Source organism: Anabrus simplex, chromosome 2 (assembly GCF_040414725.1).
Source record: "Anabrus simplex isolate iqAnaSimp1 chromosome 2, ASM4041472v1, whole genome shotgun sequence".
Taxonomy (NCBI): Eukaryota; Metazoa; Arthropoda; class Insecta; order Orthoptera; family Tettigoniidae; genus Anabrus; species Anabrus simplex.
Genome location: NC_090266.1, coordinates 458,118,043 through 458,133,143, shown reverse-complemented (window position 1 = coordinate 458,133,143; position 15,101 = coordinate 458,118,043). Strand labels below are relative to the sequence as shown.

General features: G+C 37.0%; 1 protein-coding gene across 6 annotated transcripts in view; it reads left to right on the top strand.

The window, feature by feature from the left end:
* Positions 1–15,101, top strand: part of LOC136864187 (FHF complex subunit HOOK interacting protein 2A) — a 354,492-nt gene that overhangs the window by 259,526 nt on the left and 79,865 nt on the right. The window contains exon 14 of one of the 6 annotated variants that reach the window (XM_068226195.1): positions 9,646–11,461. The exons of the other annotated variants lie outside the window; for them this stretch is intronic. Within the exon in view, the coding sequence (XP_068082296.1) occupies positions 9,646–9,718 (73 nt within the window). The 3' untranslated portion in view covers positions 9,719–11,461. Of the gene's footprint in view, positions 1–9,645; positions 11,462–15,101 lie in introns of those variants that run through there. 6 annotated transcript variants of the gene reach the window in all.

The following is a 15,101-nucleotide window of genomic DNA, read 5'->3' as shown; positions in this document are numbered from 1 at the left end:
CCCACAGTGGTCGGATTATTATGTGGTTATTAATCTCATTACTTGTTAACAGCGTTAAATGTATCATTGGCTTCTTAAAATTCTGGAGATAATTTTTATCTTTTTATTATTCTGGAAAGCCTACAGATAGAGGAGATATCACTCAATTCCCATGATGTGGTGAACCTGAATATTCCCGCTTAAAATTTTGTTAGGGTAGTATGATACTTTCCAAAACAAAATTATTATATCTCTTTCCTTCTCCCACATATCTTCTGTTTCACTTGTGCATCGCCACACCATGCCTAGGGAATCACCTCCTGAGTTCCCGCGTTTTATATGGCATCACGCCCTTACAGTTGGCATCATATTGCGCAATATTACTTCTGTAAAGATCACTGCGACCAAAGCTGCAAAGGGTAAAAGCTTGAAGGTGAAGACCACCCAACCTTAAACCACAAAGATGTCTGTGCTGGCTGGGACTCCTAAGATGTATAGATGTTGATACCCACAGGGAACCTGAAATATTTGTCCCAAATTAGTAAATTTATAGTACCAATATAGTTGGTTATTGGACAGTAACAGACCAACTATATTGGGACTCCTAAGCCGGCACAGCAGAGGTAGTCTTCTTCCTTCTAGAGGTCAGCGAATGCCGCACTGAAGCTAGCGGATGTGGCATCGTCGACCGAGGCTGGGAATCCACCTCCCAGCCCATCTAAACCAGAGAAGAATAGATTCCGAGCATTCATCTACATCCATGGATGTAAGTGTTGATGTTGGTGTTTATATTGAAAGCGTTTCGCCGATTATAACCTGACACTTTCCTTTTTTTCTTTCTTTTTTTTTTTTTTCTTTTCCACCTTATGGCACTGTATGAATATTAAAACAAGAATAATAGTTAACACCACCTTTCCAATACTTATCTTTCCTATATTTAGGAAATAAACATTACAACAGGCGTTGTAAGATGGGACATGTTTCGCTTAACAGTAGTAAGCATCATCAGCCGAAAATAAATCTTAGCCTAAAGTTAGGTCAGGGCCCTGAACCTAGTGTCCTTAACATATATGGCACCCTAAGAATCAACATTTATATTTATAAAATGAAAATAGGCTTAAAACTAGTGTGAAAAAACATGGAATGTTACAACATGGCTAAGAGAAAAAACACAATCGAGTTGAGACAGAGGATAAGAACAGAAAGTAGGCTATAATACAGAGATGGTAGTGAAATAATTAAAATCATTAGGATATCATTGTTACCAGTCAGTCAATCAGAATGTTCAAACATAAAAACAAGCGTGAAAATATACGAGTGTTCATCATGGCTGAGTTAGAAAAACACATAATCGTGTTGCCAGAGGTAAAAACATAAGGTACAACATAGAGTTGGCAGTGTAGTATCAAACTCATGGCTGCCAGTCAGTTAATAAGAATGTTCATATATAACAAAACATAATGGTTACATTCTTTTAAGTGAAGAAATAATTAAATCCCACTCTTGTATAGATACGTGAGAACGGGCGAGAGAAATCATGTTGTAGCAGACATGGAGTAGTAACATTTCAAATAGGATTGATCACGCCTGAAGCCGCTTCATTTTTGCTGGGAGTTCAAGACCAAAACGGAAAAAAGTAAGATGCCAAGTGCGTGAATTGAAATCTGAAAATGGAAAAAGGAAAAAGATGTACTGGGGCCTTGAAAATAGGGTGTTCAGAATGAGAGACTAAGATCGCTTACCTCTTATGTTGGATGAGCGTTGAGCGGAGACATTAGCCGTTCAAGGGGGTCTGTTAAATTTATGCCCGTTGCTGCGTGTGTTGTATCTGTGTGCTTGCCTAGGCAAAGAGTAAGTTGGGACGGGAGGGGTAGGCGCAACAATGAGAGTGCTGGAAGCTGGCGGCGGAGCTGTATTATGGGGAGGGAGTAAGGTGGAATCTGTTATGACGACTGGAGGGGTATTTAAAGGTTTATAATTGAAGATTTTTGTGAAATTGTTATGATTTATATTAAGATTAGTGAGTAAAGTGGGGACTTGTTCAATTAATGGGCTGTTGTTCTCAGGGACATCATTCAAATTATTATTATTATTATTAAAATGTTGATCCAAGAAAATGTATGTATTTTCCAATTCAGTCATTAAGCTGCTTTTATTTACATATTTTATAATGTGGAGGTCCTGTTCAATTGTAGAATAATTGTGGCCGGAATCCCTCATGTGGTTGCTCATGGCAGAGTACTTTTTACGCTTTAAGGCATTATAATGTTCCAAGTATCTAGTTCTAAAACTGCGGCCAGTTTGTCCGATATAAGAAAATTCACACTGGGGGCATTTGAGTCTGTAAATACCAGAGTTTGAAAATTTGTCTTGAGAAGTATTTACCAAGTTGGAATTAAAGAATATATTCCGATTAGTGTTGCGAGTTCGGTAGGCAATTCTGATGTTATGCTTCTTAAATGGGTTAGTAATGCTGTGTATGGCGGGGTTAGTGAAGGTGAAAGTGGCAGTGTTTATTATTTTGGGCTTATCTGGAATTAAATTTGTAGTATTTTTTGATTTTATTTTACCAATAATCTTATCGATCAGGTTAGGTTTATAGCCGTTAAGTTTTGCAAGTTCTTTTATATATTCAAACTCTTTTTTTCGGTTAGAAGGGGATAGTGGAATATTTAATGCTCGATGAACTAAACTGTAGAAAGTTGCTTGTTTATGAGATTGAGGGTGTAACGACTCATTCTTTATTGTCAAAGGAGCAGCGGAGGGGTTTCTGTAAATTTGGAAAATAAAATTATCACTGGCTCTGGTCAAGGTTAAGTCCATGAAGTTTAAAGACCTGTTGACTTCGTCTTCCTTAGTGAACCTGATATTATGGTCAAGGTCATTAAGGGTCTTTAAAATGTTATCACTATTATTGTGATGTGTGTCAATGATGGCAAATGTGTCATCGATGTATCTTAGCCAAAGCTGTAGACCATTGATTTTATTGATTATCTTGTTAGTCTCGAGGTGATCCATAAAAATGATAGCAAGGATTCCAGATATCGGGTCGCCCATCGCTAGTCCCTTCTGTTGGTAAATTTTGTTATTGAATGTAAAGAAGTTATTGTTTACTACAAATTTTAGCAAGTTGATCAGTTCATCTATTTCACATTTGCTTATAGTGTTATGTTTCAAAAGGTTAGTTTCTATTAAACTAATGGTTTCTTTTACTGGTATACTAGTATACATATTGGTGACATCATACGAAACCATGACGTGATTGTCATGTAACTTGAATTTAGAAAGTTTATTACAAAAATCAACTGGATTTTTGACATAGGCTTCATTATTGAACTTATAATGGCTATTTAAAAAATGGTGTAAAAATTTAGAAACCTTGTAGGTGGGACTATTTCGACAGTTTATAATAGGGTGCATTGGCACATCTTTTATATGTATTTTTGGTAAGGCTTTAGCAGTAGGTAACCTGGGATTCATAATGGTGAGTTTTTGTTGTTCATGCTCTTGAAAGAGAAAAGATGAATTTTTCAGCAAGTTCTTTAAACCACGCTGGATTTTTAAAGTGGGATCCTTGTCAATTAGTTTGTAGTTATTGGCGGAAAAGAAATCTTCAGTTTTACTAATATATTCATTTTTGTTCAATAATACAGTAGTAGAGCCTTTGTCGGCTTTTGTGACTATTACATTATTGTTCCTGATTTTGTTCTTTACTTCACGCTTGTTTTTCACGCTTGTTTTTATGTTTGAACATTCTGATTGACTGACTGGTAACAATGATATCCTAATGATTTTAATTATTTCACTACCATCTCTGTATTATAGCCTATTTTCTGTTCTTATCCTCTGTCTCAACTCGATTGTGTTTTTTCTCTTAGCCATGTTGTAACATTCCATGTTTTTTCACACTAGTTTTAAGCCTATTTTCATTTTATAAATATAAATGTTGATTCTTAGGGTGCCATATATGTTAAGGACACTAGGTTCAGGGCCCTGACCTAACTTTAGGCTAAGATTTATTTTCGGCTGATGATGCTTACTACTATTAAGCGAAACATGTCCCATCTTACAACGCCTGTTGTAATGTTTATTTCCTAAATATAGGAAAAATAAGTATTGGAAAGGTGGTGTTAACTATTATTCTTGTTTTAATGTTCATATCTGATGTCCAATACGGTCTACAATGAGATTTATTACTTGTTATGGCACTGTTTCAATGGAATTGTACTGGATATCTCAGGCATCTTACTGAGCTGTGCCAACTAATTAGTCAGTTTGTGGCGAGTACAGTCTGTATTCAAGAAACAAATCTCAGACAAGGTCATCATACGGTCTTGAGACATTTCAGACTATACTCGATAGAATGAAATTATGCCAACTGGGCTTCTGGTGGCGGTGGTATTTTTGTTCGCTCTGATACCTACAGCAGAAAGATTCTACTAAGAACCCACCTGGAGGCAATAGCGGTATATATTTCATTGCCTATCATAGCAACAGTTTGTAATGTTTATTTTCCACCAGGCCAGCCTCTTAATGTGAATGATATAATTGATATTATAGATCAGCTCCGACCTCAATTCCTCTTATTTGGTGATTTTAATGCTCTGAACTGCCATGTCCCACAGGAAGGGAGTTGGAATGGTTAATAAGCAAACTCAATTTATGCATTTTGAACACAGGGGAAAAACACATTTCAGCGTAGCGCACGGCACTTAATCCCACATTGACGTTAGTTCGTGCAGCAGAGCGCTCGTTCCCCTGTTTCACTGGAATGTACAAAATTACCTCTGTGACAGTGTTGTTCTTACTTTGTTGAAACAGAAATTCATCGAGGATCATCCTCGAAAGATTCTTAAACATGCTGATTGACCAATGTTCACATCAGTTGCTGTCTTTCACACAGCAAATAGCCGGAGGGTAGATGATGAGATGACTTAAGTTGTACAAGTTATTCTTGCTACTGCTGAGGAGTCAATTCCATCTTTTTCTGGGACCCCTCGATGAAAACACATCCCATGGTGGAACAAAAATATTGCAGCAGCTATAAAAGAACGATGTTGTGCTGTTGCGCTCATAAGTGCTATCGTAGGCAGCCCACTGTGGCCAACTTGGTGACCTTTAAAAAGCTCTGCGCTAAGGCGCGAGTTCTTATTCAACAGAGTAAGAAAGCTTCATGGGAAAGATATGTGTCATCAATGACATCACATACACCATCATCTCAAGTGTGGACTAAACTTCGACTCATTTTGGGAGGATGATATAGATGTTGATTCCCGTAGGGAACTTTAAATATTTGTCCCGAATGAGTAAATTTATAATACCAATGTAGGTGATACATTGGTATCATTTTGGGAGTACAAGGAGCATCTTTAGTACCGGGAATTTCCATTCATGGCCGCATTGTGACTGATCCACCCTCAATTGCTAATCATCTTCCAAGTCATTTCACAGATGTAACTGGTTCCTGAAATTACTATTGTGATTTATTTGTTCTGAAGCAGGAGGCAGATCATCATCTCAGTTTTGGCACTCAAGCTTCAGAGATCTATAACGTGCCCTTTACGGAGAGGGAACTTTGCAGCGCCTTAGCGCTTTACAAGGACACAGCTCCCGGACCAGGTGATGTCCATAACCAGATGTTGAAACACCTCAGCTATGATAGCCTCTTATACCTTCTTGGGATGTTCAACCAAATCTGGATAGAGGGTGAGTTTCCGTCAAAGTGGCGAGAGGGTACAGTAATTCCTCTCCTCAAGCCTGACAAAAATCCTACGTATGCAGGAAGTTACAAACTTATTTGTCTGACAGTCTGTGTAAGCTGTTTGAGAGGATGGTGAATCGCCAACTTATGTGGTGCTTGGAGAAAAGAGGACTTTTGTCCAGGTACCAATGTGGTTTTCAAGCTGCTCACTTCACCACTGATCACTTGGTATGCCTGGAGAGTTCTATCCAGGACGCATTTTTCCTAAAACATCATGGTGCCTGTTTGCTTTGAAAGGCCTATGACACCACATGCTGACATGGCATCCTTTCAGTCCTGTATCAGTGGAGATTCCGAGGTAACTTGCTGGTCTTTATTGCAAATTTTTTGTCCCTCCGTCTATTCCATGTCCAAGTAGGCAGGGCATATTCGCAATACCGTGTTCAGGAAAATGGAGTCCCACAAGGATCGGTTCTCAGTGTCACTCTGTGCTGGTTCAGCATTAATACTGTAGCTATATATAGACAATTTCACTCTGCATTATAGCTCACAAAATATAGCAGTCGCAGAGTAACAATCACAGGAAGCTATTAGGAGTGTGAACCTTACAACATGGCTTTTGGTTTTCAACTACAAAGAACTGTATTGCTCACTTCTACCAGAAGCGCTCTCTTCAGGGTGTGCTAAGATAAATATTTTGAAGTTTCTTAGCGGCACTACTTGGGGGGGGGGGGGGCAGACTGCACGGTGCTCCTACGATTTTATAGGGCACGTTTTAACCAGATTAGACTATGGCAGTGCAGCATATGGATCAGCTAGGCAAAGTGTCCTTGCTAAATTGAATAGCATCCACCATAGCAGAGTTAGATTGGCAACGGAAGCATTCCGTACAAGACCCATTGCTAGCCTGCTCACTGAATCTGGTGTGCTGCCCCTTTCCAAAATAAACTGAGAGTGATAAAAGGAACTACGAAGGTATGGAAGACTTCAGACTTCTCGGAGGGAAGCAGTGGTGTTATGTTGTCTTCATATCAGCCACGGTATAGCAATGCACTCCTACATACTGAAGGGAGAACCCCCCCCCGGTGTGTACTTGCAGCAGTCATCTTACCGTGGTATACATCCTTACATGGTGCGTGGACCTGGCCAATCTGCGCCGTAATCTAAAACTTCCAAATACCATCTCCCTCATCCTATCAATCAGCAGATGTCATCTGTTTTATGAGGGATAGTGGCCTGTTTTATCGTGTATAGTATTTTCTGTTAGTTTTGATTTTTTTATTGTTAACTATGTTTCATTGTATTGACTCTGTTTTAGTTTGTGCTTGTGTATTTTAATGTGTTTTTAAACAGTAATTTGAATTTTATATATATGACTGCACTTCTAGGCAATGCCTTATTCTACCTTAATCTATATTTTCTATCATTTTATTAGAAAATAAGGCATTGCAAATTAGATCTACTGATCATTTTAAATTCCTAATCATTTTTCATCATTCATTTATTTTAAATTTTTGTCAGTGGGTACATTTTAAAATGTTGATTATCGTGTCATTTTGTTCCACCTCGTACCATTAGGGGCTGATGACCTAGATGTTAGGACCCTTTCACCAACAAACTTCATCATCATCATCATCACCACCACCATCATCATTAATACTCATTATTCACGAGGTGATAAAATACAGCAGCAGTAAATAGCGTCAGAACATTTCAGTGCTAGAATTTGCATTTATTTGTGTTTGTAGATTTTAGTTCATTTGATTTTCATAGTTTGTTTTGTTGTGGTCTAGTTTGTGTTTTTAATTAAATGAATTAATATTACGAGTAAATTTAACCAATTGTTGCCCATCATTTATAGGGAAGTTTCACCTGATTTCCTTGTCTGTCTGTTGAAGTGTATGTTCTCCAATCTTAGACCATTATTATAGTTAGACATTCTTAGATAGAGTATGAACCATTCGCATCTTAGGTTAACATATCCACAAAGACACACACGAGATACTGTCAGTTGGTACAATTATTTTATTTACATGTATCTACAAATTAAACACACACTTAACCTTGATCACTGCTGTCACAACAAAACACATCACAAACCGCCATTTAAAGACAACTGCCAATCGCTGCACATCGAGAATACAACCTTGGAACACAAATAAAACAGTTGACTGCTTAAAAGCATGTCCACACCTTGCTACACAATAACTCTCTTCCAACAACTCACTTAACAGTAACTCTCAATAACTTTCAATAACTAACTTCATTGTCAAGATCGTCTCTTTATATAGGTCCTGGCCAGGCTTCCAGAAAGATACGTTACAAGAAAAAATATCTTCTTGAAAATTCTAGAATGTCTAATACACAGATTATAAAGTATAGAATATTCTCAATCATTCTCGTGCCTATTACCATTATGGAAGTTACAGTGTTTTTCACAATTATAGATTACAGTTTATATATACATGTAAGAATATATTATATGATATTAATTTACATGTATTTACATTAACTGAACTCATATAAATATTTATGTACAACACATGTTTCACGACATAACCTCACAAACAGCGTGATCCTTCGACTACGTAAAAAATAATAATAATAATAATAATAATACTACTACTATTCCTGTCCTGACATAACCTCACACACAGTACGATCATAGCAGAGTAATAATGACTAAGTAGATGTAACACTTCATAGCCATACATACAAGTAATAATAATTAATAATAATAATAATAATAATAATAATAATAATAATAATAATAATAATAATCGTAAAATAATAATAATTTGAGCTCGATGTCTGCATTAGTTACCCATGGGTGAGAGAACAATGTTTTTTTTTTTTTAAGTTATACCTGTTATCGCACTTGCGTCAATATCCCCTCTATTACTTGAAACAATTTCCACACTTTGTCACACTCTCTTGGTCCACACCATTTAACCACACACAGCCCTCCTGTTGGTGCTATCGAAGTCCACAGTTCACAGCCCGGCGGTTCCATCAGGGACCACCATCTTCCCATGGTGGGTCCGCTGGGTCCAGTCAACGGTGTCTTCATTCCTGGTGATGGTGATCCACAGGTCTTCGCGTGGCATTCGAAGCTCCGCTAGCTTTCCCCTCATTCGTACCTTGGTGTTCTGATGGGTGGCACCCTCGTTTGGTGGTTGTTGGTTCGGATCCCATTGGTTCTCTGTTTCATAGTGAGCCGTATCCTGCCGGCCCATATGAAATATTTAGAGTATTATTTGACAAAATATATAAATTTTATTCATATAAATTACAGTCATAAATGTTAAAGTATTGAATCCCAAGATAGTGGAGACCGGATGTCTGTGGAGACATCAAGTCGCTGGACATTGCCTAACACTTCCTTGTGACCGTGAGAATAGGTTCGCGTAACCAAGCGTTGGCAAGGTTCGGCACATGTACTGGATGATGACCAAGCATTATATTCAGCCAATAAGAACGTGAGAATTTGGCAAGTAGGGAGTCTACATCGCACCAAGTCTCAATCCCAGGTTGACCAACGTGTACAGTTGCTGGTGTTAATTTCTGTCATTCATCTGATTTCCACAGGTCTAGAAGTGGAATATAATTAGAAATACGATGTTATAATTAGAGGAAAAGATTTGCTATCGTTTGAACTGTTTTTCATAAATGTATTATAATTAATATTGGGTCATCATACATAGCAAGCTTTCTGATTGGTGGTTTGTTTAGACAACCGGGAACCCCAGAGTTGAAACGGCGTTACCGAAGCTTCCTCAGTACCCGAGCTCTGGATAGATTGGAGAGTGTGGAAGTGTATTCTGATCGGGCTGCTTGGACAGCGTAGAAGTGTATTGTGATCGCGGATATTGAAGTGTTATATCAGTAACAATATCTAATTTTAAACAAGTGTTTCAGTCGTGCAGCTGGAAGATATAACTGTTCCACTGTAAATAACTTTTCAGCAAGAAGATGGCTTCACTTATGGAAGAAGGAAGTGCATTTCCACGTGTTGAAGCTGTGATCGACATGGAGTAGATCCCTATATACAGCAGGGATGTGAGCTGCTAAAATGTATCCCGGGAGTCGCCATAAATTTAAGATAAGATGCTTGTGTTAATTATAGAATGTTATGTGAATTATGCTAAAGTACTAGGGCAGTTTAGATAGGGTTTTTATTTCATGTAAAGTAAGCCGGACGGCATGTGTTTGATTCATTTTGATATTGTTGTATATACGGATAAGAGAATAATGCATGTACTTTTCATTTTCATTCTGATTTATGAATAGATAATTGGGATAATGAGGGATTTGTTAGGATTAGTTTGTTGTTCAGTTATGCATGTTTACTTAGAATATTCCGAGTTTTCCTTATATATAAATGCTAGGAGAATTAGATTGACAAATTCATCCAAGATTAAAGTTGTATACTTACAACGTCATTTTATTTTGGTTATTCAGGGAGACAGGTATAGCTAATTGCATGACGCATGGTATTTCAGAAGCTGTTCGAAGGAGCTGCATAACTACGTTGAAAGAATAGGATCTTCGAAGTTAGGTTGGAATCTGCTTTTGCCCAATGATTTGCACAGGAAACGAACCGGATCTCATAACGTAGAAGGCCAATGTGATTCGTAAGAGATATGAGAAATAAGATTGCATGCGGAATGATAAAGTGTTTATGCAGGCCGATTGAATGCCTGATATGTGAGAGAATAATGTGCAGTGGATATGTACCTGCCAATTGTCTTCTGAGAGTATATTGTTATCAGAATTGACGGATTTAATTCCAGACTAATGAGTCTGATGTGTGTTAAATGGTAAAAGCATGCCAGGAAGGAATTATTATACGTGACTTTCCGTATAGCCGACGAAAGACGTTATCTCATTGCAAGCTGATATATTGGCCGTGTTTGTATTAGACGGCGCGAATGAGATGGTATTTCCTTGTGACAATCTAGGGAGACAGAATCTATACTTTAGTACAGTGTTGAGTTCAACATTTCTTTTCAGCTCGCAGCCTACCCGGAAATACATGACGGATGATCGCACTGTTGAGCGCTCAAATGCAGCAGAAGGAGGCAATGTTGCCCATTGCTTTCTACACAATATTGGTGGCTATTTATATGTTTTTCTCTTTCAGGATGATGTTGTATATTGTTTCTCGTTGTTTGAATACCTTGTCTCGTTGTTTTAATTGGGGAACAGCCCGAGTGCTGAATTTTATTGATGGTCCAATCTAGTTCTGACTAGATCCTTTGTGGTGAACCGCGATTCACGTAGAATCTGTGTAGCATGTAAGACTTTTTCTCGTTATCCGATGTAAATAGATGTGTTTAGTGTCGCTTATTTGATTTGTTGTAAATACAGCATAGGAAATGCCACTAGTATTTTACATAGTTCATATCACGTCCCATAGCGTCTTACTTTTTCTTTTTCATCGTAACTTAAGAAATTTTTTTTAACATTAGTATTCTTGGCGACTCTCGATTTAAATTAAATTCATAACCATATCGTTGAGATTAGTTAGAGTGTGACTCCATGCGAAATAACTACATAGCAGTGTATGCGTACACTTATTATCATATATCCCATGAACTATGGACAAATAAGAAGAAAAGTTTTGATAGTGTACAAGTATTCAATGTTGTGCTTGATACTTTATTTCAATTTTGTTTCTTTAAATAATTAACGTTGTAAATGTTCTGATATTTCCTTGATTTTGAAATTTTATAATGGTATTTTAGTATTTCATTTTATTAATTTTCAAGTAGAATGATTTGGGGATATTTATAAATAAATTCATCTTACCCCATATGATTGTTTCTCATTCGTGTTATACCTCCATTTCCTGTCATTTACTTATATTTAAGAGTAGAACTTTGACTTTTATCCTGACCCAACCGACAACCAACCCACTCTCTGCCCAACCCTGAGTTAGTCGGAAGTTCATACAGGAATGGAGGCATCGTCCTAGAGGGTATTTACCCTTGGGTACGGTACAGTAGAAGGGATCCCACTGGCTGTGTCATTGCCATCGCTGTCTCCATCTCCTGGGACATCATCTGAGCCTCCCCATAGTTCTGCTCCATGCTGAACATCCTCCCTGGATAGTCCACGGTGCCGCGGAGCTTACTGTGGCTGTCGAGCGCCATGCTCTTGGTGTCATGCCGGTACGGCCCATTCACCGTCTGGTTGTTCGGTCTCAGCGTCAAACACCCGCGGCATTCCATCGGCGCGCTGCGCCCCCTCCCGCAGCCAGCCTCAGCAGTCGGCTCCCGGCTGGTGGACACCGCTGCGCCCGTCGAATTCTTCCACATCTTCCTCACAGGTCGAACATGACTGTGGGCTGTGTCGTACTTCCATCTCCTGCCCACCAAGTCCAGTGATTGGATATTCGGCTCCCTCTTCTGACGTCAATACGGTCTTGAAGTGGGCCCAAATTTTCTCCTCGAGTTTTCCAAACTGGGCCCCGATGTTCTCCTTGAGTTTTCCAAGCTGGGCCTTGATGTTCTTCTCTAGTTTTCCAAACTTGCAAAGCTTCTAAAAGTTTTAGGGCCCACCTATTCAGTACTATACAATTTCAAACCACATGTAAATCCACGCCTCCTTTTATGTTATTTGATTTAATGAGTGCTTATAATACAACTGAGGATTCACGTACTCATCACCAAATTCATGTGCAGTGTTTTAACATGACATTCTTTTTTAAGAAACGTTCATTTTAAGAGTTCCTAAGAAGGGTCATTTATTTTATGTATGTACATTGATTTTTAACATGACATTCCACTGTTTTCAAGTCATTAATCTTTAGTCATCCTCATGAATGTTAATATGTTTTTAATGTATATTTTATGTATGGCTTTTAATTTATAAGAGAATGATTATCCTTTACCATTATTTGCCAGCTAATGATGTCTTGAAAGAAGCCAAAACATGTACTGACCAACTATAATTAATCACGAGTAATACAAGTATTGATTAGGTTGACTTTAATCAACATTTTATTTTTGTAACTGACTTGATATAAATCTGTTATTGGAATAGTCTTCTGTATGCCGTGCCCAGTCATCCCGGACATTGGTGATCAATATGAACAGGTGTTCGTCTACCTTCAGCAACACGGTAGAGTTGTCTGATATAGCCTTACAAGTAATGAACTTCATTCCAGTTCTGTATTGACTATAAATATCTAAGATAAAAATTCTAAAAGGATTTTAAATGTGTAGTAACATCTACCTGTTGAATACATGTTTGCCATTTGATAAATGGTCTGTCTAAAAAGCTACATAGGACATGTTTCAACTTAGCCTAGAGGTCATCATCAGCTAAAAGAAGACAAAGATGAAAAACATATACAAAAACAGTGATACATAAAAACTTGAGATAAAATATAATCAACAAATGCATTGAAAATCCATGTTTAAAATGTACTGCCCCCATCATGCCGGGCTCAGCTCGCCGGAGAGCGAGGGTCTCAGAGGTGGACCGTTCGCTATCGGCTGTGCAGAAAATTTTAAAGGCAGGAATAGATGAAGGACTAGCGACAAATGAAAAGAAACTAAAATAGGTTTATACATTTATTAAAAACTAACACTCTTCCAATAAAACAATTAAATTTACAAAATCTGGGATTAATTCTTGAAAATCTCTTCTCCTCGTGCTATCGTCTATAAGGGATCTTGATCAAATTAAAGCTCAACGAATGTTCTTGTCTGTAATAATAATAATAATAATAATAATAATAATAATAATAATAATAATAATAATAATAAGGATCATTAATTTACTGTAAAATGGATTGAAAATCAAAATAATATCTGGTATCACTCTCTCCTATAATGATAATCAAATTGCTTAAATTAAATATTCCGTCTGGATTTCATTTAATCTTACAAGAAAATGATCATTTTCTCTTCCTTATAAAAATTATTGAAAATTATTTAATTCAAGAAATTGTGGTTAATAAGTCTTCCTTAGACTTTCCCTTCATCAATTAATTCATTTTTATAATTATTAAGTGACTAAACTTCTCTTAATTAATTCTTATCTGAACTCATATCAACCTAAACTTTACTCGTTTTTATGCAATAAGTGACTGTACAATAACTAAAATTCAGTCTCCTGACATCAATCCACGGACGTTGCCTTCTCTTATTCACTTTAATTTAGTGAATTAGACCCTAATCTACCTTAAATTATAATAAAATCTTCTAAAGATTCATAATTCATCAAATCACGGACACGCGAAAATAATGTAAATCGGTCAAAATTTGACGCGCACAGTGGAGAATATCATCACAAAATCATTCAAGAAATATTCACAAAACACAGAATATAATCAAATTACACAACACACATTCACACATAGGTACACGACCATATTATAATATTATTTACACGAACACTAACCCATTATTATTAAATTTTGGATTTATTCCAAATTAGGGAAATCATTCTCTAGATGACAATATCACGTATATTCCAGGTATCGATTTAGAATGTGATAGAGTTGAGGTTATCACTTTTATGCAGAAATTAATTATACAACGATGTTCAAGGGAATCTTTTAAATAGAAATCATCCAAAATAAGCAAGTAAAATACCTACAACACAGGTCAAAATATTAGAATACGCGCTTACGGTACATGAGTTGCGGCATTTAATTTTATTCACCTATAAGTCGTGGCTCTCGATTAATCTGCACTCAAGCTCGAAGAAATCATGTCCAGTGACACATTCCTTCCAAAATGACTCTAATAGATGCATAAATTATCACACAAAATATAATGTCCATCTGCAAGTCATACTCAAATTAATAGCACAGTAAAATATACATATAATTCATCATTACTCCGTCCGGAGGATTGCCATGTTCCAGGCCTACTTTACATAAAGTGAGCACACGATAATTCTTTCCAAGAACAAACCAACATTAAACCCATGACCTTATTCAATTTTTAGCCCGTAATTAGGTTTAATTATTTTTACTCATCATTATTATGATATTATTGACCGTGCTTAATCTCACTTGCAAAGCTATCGTACGAAATTATTCAGATGACTCTAAACGAACTAAAGCCCACAGACATGTCGTATAATCGTAGAATGAAATTTTACACTTAGAAAAACACTAGAACACTGTCCTAATCTGTCTCAATTAATTTTCAAATTATTTCAAAATCATTCAAGATTAACGCGGGGTTCATTTACTTTTATTTCTCCTGCCTTCTAAATTTTTAGGACAGTTGAGGTCGCTCTCGATGACATACACTTTCATCTCTAACTAATAGAACCAAATACACATTCATTCCAGAGCACAAACTACCTCCCACCGAAGAAAGAAGAATGAAAAGTCAAACTACTGCTAAACTAATAGAAATCTAAATGAATAAGGTAAGGCTACGTTTTACAAACATTT